This window comes from Phanerochaete carnosa (assembly GCF_000300595.1).
Source record: "Phanerochaete carnosa HHB-10118-sp unplaced genomic scaffold PHACAscaffold_13, whole genome shotgun sequence".
Classification (NCBI taxonomy): Eukaryota; Fungi; Basidiomycota; class Agaricomycetes; order Polyporales; family Phanerochaetaceae; genus Phanerochaete; species Phanerochaete carnosa.
In genome coordinates, this window is record NW_006767640.1 from 37,129 (window position 1) to 45,313 (window position 8,185).

The window sequence follows — 8,185 nt, forward strand, 5'->3', positions numbered from 1 at the left end:
TTTGCTCGCCGAGGATGTGGCCCCGGAAATCGCCGCGCTGCTCACTGCGCGCTGAGCGCTGGGCGCATGCATCACATGGTCCCATGCAAGGGCGACGCGATTAGATTTGTGGCTTGTGACGCTATCAAATCTGTAGCCTTGACACAAGTTTCACGAGAACCAAAAATGTGTTATTTATGAATAAATATTTAGGCACCGCAGCAATTATTTCCACTGACACAAGGGTGGACAGCGTCGGGCACTGGGGCAGCACATCACTTCTATTTTTAGTACTTGACACTGCCTTTCTGGAGGGGTTCAGCCAATCATGACAGTAATTCCCACGACTGATTGCGCGACTGGATGCGGTACTGGATGTGGTACTGGATGCGGTACTGGAGATGATGTCCAGTCGCACCTCGCGCGGAACTGGATGCGGGTTTTGCCCGTTGTGTATGGGCAAGCAGTGGATATCATCTTCGACGCGGACCGTCCGCGGATGGTGCTCCCGGGCCGGAGGCGGCAGGAAAGTCCAGTCACGAGATGCGGCAGCTGCTATCGGCCCGAGCGGAGGGGGGGATGCAAAGGCGCCTGTGCCTCACCCAGCTTGAACGTTTGAACATCCATTGTGAACAGCCTGCTACACCGTTATCTAATGAGGCATCAATGTCAATATCATGAGGGTCATGCAAGGAAGAAAGATAATAACAAACATCCTTTTCTATGCCACCTCTTGAATTTGGCCCTCGAGAGTTTGAAAGTATGGAGCTCGAGACGTAATTTTGAACAAGGTCGCGAGCTGCGGGCGCCACTTGTAGAACAGATCGTGTTGGGGTCGTCGTGGGTCTAGTGGTCGGGGTGACATGTATAGTACTTACTCATAAATTGATAAGACGAGTCTCGCAAGCAAGTCTCGCGGCTTGGCAGCGACGGGCTCCCAGAAGGTAAAGAAATAGACTCTGGCGGACACACGGACTAGAAAACTGGTAAGGAGTCAATACACAACAAGGGCACACTTGCAGTGAAATACTTGCTCGCCTGATCCATGCGGTCCTTCATCATCAAAGTCAAAAGCGGTGTCGTGGCCACACCCAGCGCTAGCACATCTGTACACATCCATACCAAGTCGCTCGTGCGCGTTCACTAAGCCGGCTTGAAAGCCTAAGACAGTCATAAATAGATGCTACAGCAGACATTGTGCTACAAAACAAGATCAAGGGACCATATATGGGCGTACCAGTAGGATGTAACGTCGTAGATCAAAAGGAGATGGTCCGATGCAGCCAGGAGTCCGACGTTTAGGGCATGACTCGCAACCTGTCGGCAAGACCGTACAAGAAGCCTACCGCGTCCTTGGTGATAGTTCGCCCTCTGCTCTTGTCAATGCAAACGCCAAACTCAGACGCCATTTTCGCAAGCATGCGGTTGCTCTTCGCTGTCCCAACGTCCCTCCGGAGGGAGAAAAGTTTGTCCATCTTGGCGCGGCGCGCGTCCGCCTCGTTTGGCGCAGCCTCTTGCTGCGTGCCGCTACGCGTGCGCGAGGTGCGCATGGGAACGACATACACGGATGGGTCTGCAAGTTGCTTGTAGAGCGCATCGAGGAATGCGAATCCCTCTTTCGTGAGCGACTTGGACTTGCTCGTCTCGAGCACTTCGGCGAACTGTCGCACCACGCGGGCGAGCATGACGTTATCCGTGGCGTCCTGCGCCATGCTCGTGAGCTCCGTAAGCTGTTCGGCCTTCGTGAGGCGAACGGCAGCGGCCTTAGGAGCGGTGTCGTTCTCACCGTCAGTGCTGATGACGATCACACTGGCGTCCCCGGGGTCCGTCGCTTTCGCCTTCTTTGGCCTGGCTGCCTTCTGTGCATTCGGTACGTTAATTGCGTTCGCACGCACGCCCAGAACTTGCCGCGGCTCCGTGAGCTTGAGTTCAGCGAGGTCTTTCAGGATGCCTTCCAATCTCTGCAGATTGCCAGAATGAGGCGGCTTTGTAGGCGTTACGTGAACAGATGGCTACACAAAGAGGCTGTCAAGACGCGCAGATAATCAGAAGACTGGACAGGGCGGCACACCTCTGCTTGGGGCGGCCATACAAAGACGTCATCCTCTGGATAACCGCTGTTCACGGCTAAGTCCATGAACCGTTCTCGCCATTCTTCGTAGTCGGGGCGTTCAGCGAACTTTAATCTTCTGCAGTACCGCAAAAATTCCTCGAAAACGTCCGGAAGGCCACGACAGAGGTCTTCTGACTTAGCAGCAAGCTTCTCGCGCTTGAGTCGATTGTGTGCGGCGTCGGTTTTTGGGACCCCGTTCCGTGTCCAGCTAAGCCCTCCGGGCGTCAGCAGGTGGATAAGCATCAGTGCGAGAGCTTCCATGTCATCTCGCCGAGTTGGAACTAGAAGAGCCGCGAATAAGGGACCAGCGAGCTGTCGGTCTTCAAGAAAGAGACGTACTTTTGCCCTTGCAGTGCACTTTCACAGACGTGAACCAGTAGTTGCCAATGAAGTCGCGCTTCTTGTTGCTCTCTTCGATGTGCATCCCCGTTCTGGGGTCGATGTATCGTTTGGAAAACCCGAAATCGATCATGTAGATCTTCTTCTCGTCGGGCGGTAAGCCAATAACGCAATTCCCAAGCTGAATATCACGATGCAGGATACCTCGGCTGTGCATAAACTCAAGTCTTGATATCTTGAGATAGACAGTGAGCATGTCGCAGCTATTTATTTGTGAATGATACCGACCACTTGCATAGCGATGCAGCAGACGCTCCTGAGATCCATGATGTTCCTACCAATTTTCCGATATAACGAGTCCAAGCTTGAACCCAACAGAGAGATGGCTAGGAAATCGAATCCAGCTTCGACACCCGACGCATACAGGGTAGGCATTCCTTCTCCGCCTTGCAGGGATGGATAGAAGCCACGCTCGTACCGGTTTGTTGGGCATTCATGATCCAGCTCTTGGAGCTTCAGTGCAACAACTTCATGTGTGTAGATGTTGGTAGCCTTGAAGATTGCGCCTGTGATAGGATGGACGTCAGTCTCTGTGTGCAGAATTTACGACGTGAAAGTGAGGGAGGAGCATACAGAAAGTGGAAGCGGAACAGGAGCTAAGCTTAAAGTTCAGACCCCAGTGCGACAGCAGTCCACGCTGTCATGATACGTCCAGCAGCATGCAACGGAGGTTGTACACTCCGGGGGTGCCATCATAGATGCGCAGCGTACACTTGTATGGAGCAATCGTGGTCATCAACGGAAGGGAACTACGTAAGCATGGATGGTGAGCAAACACTAGCGCCGTAGGACGCTATTGTGGACGCGGAGGTCGTATCTAACGGCACGTTTTCCGGCTGGCGGGCATACCACGGGCAAGCGGACGGAGAGAGCCAGACATCTTCGACTCTCCGTGCCTCAACCCAAGCTGAACAAGCCAGGCACGGAGCCGGGAGACTTGGGCAACTCACCTGAGTAACCCGAACCCAAGCAATCTCCGAGCCACCAGTTCCCGATTCGCTGAGGATATTGAGGCGGCATGCAGTGCAAATGAATATGATGTTCTGTGCTGAGGAGTACGGCGCTGCGATGTCAGTGACGCACGCGGTAGGCGTCGGGAGCTGTTATGATGTCCGCTTGCCAGCCGACGAGAACAACAAGAAGCAGAGAGTGGACAGGAAAGCTGGATATCACAGCCACATGAGCAGAGTCAAGGAGAGATGGTAGGTGTTACCCTCGCTATTGCTCGCAGCGTTGAAGGTGCGAAGCACAGTGGGCGAAGCGTGAATGACGGCGAGCAAGGCGTGACGACTCGAACCAAAACGCGACCTCTGCAAACGGTCACGTGCGTCTCACGTAGGACATGGCACGCATGATCAGATCGGCCAAATCGAGGCCGATGCCGCGATCTAGCCGAAGACAAACCTAAAGATCCCAACTTGGGCCATTCTCTTCTGTTCATGCCTGACCAAATCTCTGCCGTGGCGGGTCTGCTGAATGCACACTCTTAGGCCCTTCTCTCCTCACGAAAGACCTGCGGAAAAACATATCGAACTGGAGCACTGTCCACTTGACAGGTCGCATGTGTCCGGGACCAATATTTGGTTTCCAACCGGCGCCGCTTCCACGGAGCGACATATCAAACTTGCCGCCTTCCATTGTGGCGACCGATATATCTTTGCAGCTGGTGGATGATCACTTCCTGTTCTGCTCGTCGTCGCACGTGTGGCACAGCCCAATAGGTCGCTCTCAGTTGTACAACCGAGCCCTCCGCTCTGACCTTTCTTTGAACCTATCTAGCGCTCATAATCAGGCCGCAGCATAGTTCCGTCAGAGGTACCGTATACCCTCTTGTCATTCACGCCATGCCCTATGTTCACCTGACAACTCTCCCCTACGGCAGTTCTCGCGGAGAAACCAGCGTCTCGCTGGAAACCTTACGGTAGACATGATGAACCCGGCTGCCGATGTGCTCGTCGCGCCGCATGGCGTTGCACGAACAGAGACCAACCCCAAAGTGTCGTATGTCTGCGTTGCCAAGTAGGGGACAAATCGCGAGGTATAAAGTCTACCTGGAAACAGAGGCAGACCTTAGTGGCTCCTCAGCACATCACTCCCGCCTTCTAAGCACAACCAGGATGCGAAGCTTTGCTGCTGCCGTTTCTTTCGTTGCGCTTGCGCTCCCCGTTGCTACGCAACAGATTTATGATATTGTGGGTAAAGTGCGTCATTCCGATCCAAGCATACCCTAAAGCTCTCGTAGTATGCCACGGTGTGGGATAGGTCCCAGCTGTTCACCTACACAAACTTGGGTAACAACCCCATCAACTTTGTCACGCCTGGCGCTATCGGTGAGGCTGATATTGTCGTCAACGATGCCCAAGTCTACCAGACCATTGTCGGCCATGGCGCTGCGCTTAGTAGGTCACACCTCGCTCGCAGTATAAATGCCATATTAACAGCTATACTAACAGCCGATTCGTCTGCATCACTCTTGAACAATGTCAAGGTACGTCTGCATCGTTTTAGACTCCATCTTACCATTGATGCCTCATATCGCGCACAGACCTCGGATGCAGCGACCTACTGGTCCATTCTCGGATACCTTTTCGATCGTATGTACATTTCCTTCGCGCCCTTTGCTTGCGATCTCGGCTGACCTCGTGTCTCCCTAGCTACTGACGGAAATGGCGGCGCCGGTCTCTCCTACATTCGCGTCCCGCTCGGTGCCTCTGACTTTTCCGCATCTGGTAGGACACTGCACACTGATCATACCACGCAAAAACTGATTTGTTTCACAGTCTACAGCTACGATGATGCCGCTGGCGATACTTCTCTCACCCAGTTCAATATCAACAAAGCCCCGTCTTATGTGTTCTCGGTCCTCAACGACATCCAAAGCATCAACCCGTACTTGAAAATACACCTCTTGCCCTGGTCTCCGGTGAGCTCATCTCGAGCCTACGTATATTCTGGATGCTAACTATACCTTTTTGATCTAAAGCCCGGCTGGATGAAGGACAGTGGCACCATGAACGGAGGCAACTTCCTCAGCCAGTACATCAGCGTTTGTGAGTCGCGCATGACAGGCTCTTGTCTATCTGGCGCTGAGAATGCCTATAGACGCCGAATATCTCTTGAAGTGCTTACAAGGCTTCCAGAGCCACAGTATCACTGCTTACGCTGTACGTGGTTTCGGTTTGTACCGTGTGTCCAAATATTCATTCTCCTTATTATTTAGATCGGCGTTCAGGTAAGCGCAAATCTGCTTTCTCGTCCGCTTTCGGTTAACCATAGCACCTGTCTTCCATCCCAGAACGAGCCGGAAAACAACGACTCGACCTATCCTAGTGCGATCGTCACTGCATCGCAGGAAGCCCAGGTTGCGACTGCACTCCGGACATTGATGAACAACAACGGCTTCACGAGTACTAGGATCGTTGGCTATGACCACAACTGGAATGATGCCGGAGGCTATCCAGTTCAGATCGTGCGTTCATTTGGCACGTACATGTGTGCGGTGCTGACCCGCTTGCAGATGCAACAAGCTCCAAACGCATTTTCTGGAGTCGCTTTCCATTGCTACTCGGGTAATGTCACTCAGCAGGATACGTTCCACAACCAGTTCCCGAGCAAGGAGATATACTTCACTGAGTGCACTGGAACCTACGGCAGTGACTGGTGGAGCGATATCAAGGTGCACATCATCTATCTGTCCGGCCGGCCTTGCAGCTGATGTTCATCTAGTGGTACATGGACAACCTGTACATCGGCTCGGTTACACACAACTCCATGGCTGTCCTCATGTGGAATCTCGCGCTCGATGGCAACGGTGATCCCGAAACACCCGGCTCCAACTCGTGCAGCCCACCCTGCCGCCCGGTCGTGACGATCTCGGGCACGAGCTACACAGTGAACCAGGAGTTCTACGCGATGGCCCAGGCGAGCAAGGCGATCGTGCCCAAGGATGTGAACGGGCCCTTCGGGCAGCGCATCGGCGTCACCGTCGGCGGGACCCTCGACTGGGCTCTGGTCGTCGGTGCGTACGTCACGGCGCGCGTGAACCCGACCGACTGGCTGCGGTACTCCCTCGTGGTGCTCAACTGGGACGACAGCGCAAGCACAACCTGGAACCCGCAGCCCGTGACGGCGACGATCGAGTTCCGCGGCATGCAGGCGTCGTACACGTTCCCCGTCGGCGTCACGACGCTCTGGTGGTACGCCCCTGCGACCAGCAGCTCGCAGGGCACCTTCATGAACGCAACAGCCGAGACAGAGCCCATGCCTGCGAGCATGAACATCGCTGTCGAGGAGCAGGCGCCCATGATCTGGGGCACGGGCCACTGATATCGATAAACCCCCATCCCCCTCCCTCGATCGCCCTTACATTTTTAACGAATATTTATGACCGCTTCGATGTTCGTCTCCTGGGCGTCGAGTCTCTAGTATATCTGTATCGCTGTTGCTTCGCTTCACACACGCTTGAAAGTCCGCTTATATCTCATTCTTAGTCTAGTAGTTGAAGGTCGCGTAGACGGTATCTTCAACAATATCACGGAATGATCCTGTTGCTGCTCACCGCCCAGCTTGTCCAAGGCGTATATGCGCGCTGTTGACCGTCTAAGACTCGTATAGTATGGCACCAGTGGTGAGAGCATAAGCTTGGCTTCAACTTGAACCGAAGGCCTCTCGTCTGACTTGGTGGCGTTCGGCAGAACCCAACTGATTGTATGGGCAGAATTGTGCAGGCGGATCACACCCCAGCTACGACCTGAAGCACGGTTCTCGTAATAGAAGAGATGCAAAACAAATCTACGGAAAATTAAGGTGAGAAAGGACTCTCGGTTCGACGACGGACCAGTGACTCACGACGTGCGTCCTCAGGACTGAGGCAATGGCTTCAAGCAGCTGACGAGACGGCATCGAAATCCTGTATGGCGTACGGGTCCTCCGTACGGACAGTCGAAACTGCGAATGCTTCATCGCTAATCTCGCAGCCCCCACAGCAAGGCATATGTGGACTTACTAAATGCGAGATAAGCCTATCGATAGTTATCAGGTGATGCTACTGCCGTTCTTAAATATGACTCTGTCGACTTGAAGGAGCGGCCCGTAGTTTGCGCCATCATACTGATGAGCTCTCAGCTATAATAGGGGTTGCGAGAGACAAGTCTCTGTTGCTGGAATTCGCAAGTTGATTCGCAGTGCTAAAACTTGCTTTACGCTCCTGTGAAAACCGGCCCGGACATGAGCATCGAGCTGGGAGGTATTATCGCCACCACTACGGGCATGAGCTGATTTCAGATCACCTGAAATGTCCCGGTCAACCCATCAGAACTGTTTCATTTTCGGGGATTGACCGTAGCTTTCTGGTGCCCCCAGATGATAGATTTGCTACCACTTTCATAGCCATTTGCGATGCAAGAAAATGATAAATTTCATGTAGCTTGAAATGAACCTGAAATGACTCACTATGGTTACATTTCAGTACAGCAAAGAGTTGATGTTTCAGGGGACTTTGTGGTGCATTTCAAGACATCTGAAAGAACATATGTAGGAATCATTTCCACCTCATGTTTGCAATGAGGAAAGGTCCGGGCGAGGAAAGCTTTTGATGGTCCTGAAATTGCCATTTACAGCAGATTTGTAGTACATTTCTGGGATATTTCTGTCTTATCTCAAGTAAAAATCTTCTAGCTTATAAAATAGTTTCAA

At 53.0% G+C, this 8,185-nt stretch overlaps 2 protein-coding genes across 2 annotated transcripts; one reads left to right on the forward strand and one right to left on the reverse strand.

The window, feature by feature from the left end:
* Nucleotides 1–1,026: 1,026 nt before the first annotated feature.
* Nucleotides 1,027–3,789, reverse strand: PHACADRAFT_214053 (uncharacterized protein). The gene is made up of 5 exons (XM_007401497.1): nt 3,442–3,789; nt 2,720–2,997; nt 2,432–2,666; nt 2,051–2,373; nt 1,027–1,991 (listed from the first exon to the last, which is right to left on the reverse strand). The coding sequence occupies exons 1-5, from the start codon at nt 3,509–3,511 to the stop codon at nt 1,278–1,280; spliced, it is 1,620 nt and encodes a 539-aa protein (XP_007401559.1). The 5' UTR covers nt 3,512–3,789; the 3' UTR covers nt 1,027–1,277.
* A 494-nt stretch (nt 3,790–4,283) lies between these two features.
* On the forward strand, nt 4,284–6,837 carry PHACADRAFT_264999 (glycoside hydrolase family 30 protein). Its single transcript, XM_007401498.1, has 13 exons — nt 4,284–4,306; nt 4,374–4,683; nt 4,734–4,890; nt 4,945–4,979; nt 5,037–5,085; nt 5,146–5,220; nt 5,272–5,414; nt 5,475–5,541; nt 5,594–5,655; nt 5,712–5,723; nt 5,787–5,960; nt 6,009–6,167; nt 6,218–6,837. The coding sequence occupies exons 2-13, from the start codon at nt 4,609–4,611 to the stop codon at nt 6,815–6,817; spliced, it is 1,608 nt and encodes a 535-aa protein (XP_007401560.1). The 5' UTR covers nt 4,284–4,306; nt 4,374–4,608; the 3' UTR covers nt 6,818–6,837.
* Nucleotides 6,838–8,185: the final 1,348 nt, after the last annotated feature.

Bases quoted from the DNA above. Each gene is read 5' to 3' on its own strand.
- PHACADRAFT_214053 (XM_007401497.1), bottom strand. From the start codon at position 3,511: ATGCCGCCTCAATATCCTCAGCGAATCGGGAACTGGTGGCTCGGAGAT. The intron at 2,667-2,719 runs GTCGGTATCATT...GTCTATCTCAAG, and splicing joins GCTGCATCGCTATGCAAGTG to ATATCAAGACTTGAGTTTAT. The intron at 1,992-2,050 runs GTGTGCCGCCCT...CTCTTTGTGTAG, and splicing joins TATGGCCGCCCCAAGCAGAG to CCATCTGTTCACGTAACGCC.
- PHACADRAFT_264999 (XM_007401498.1), top strand. From the start codon at position 4,609: ATGCGAAGCTTTGCTGCTGCCGTTTCTTTCGTTGCGCTTGCGCTCCCC. The intron at 4,891-4,944 runs GTAGGTCACACC...CTATACTAACAG, and splicing joins CGGCCATGGCGCTGCGCTTA to CCGATTCGTCTGCATCACTC. The intron at 5,086-5,145 runs GTATGTACATTT...GTGTCTCCCTAG, and splicing joins TCTCGGATACCTTTTCGATC to CTACTGACGGAAATGGCGGC.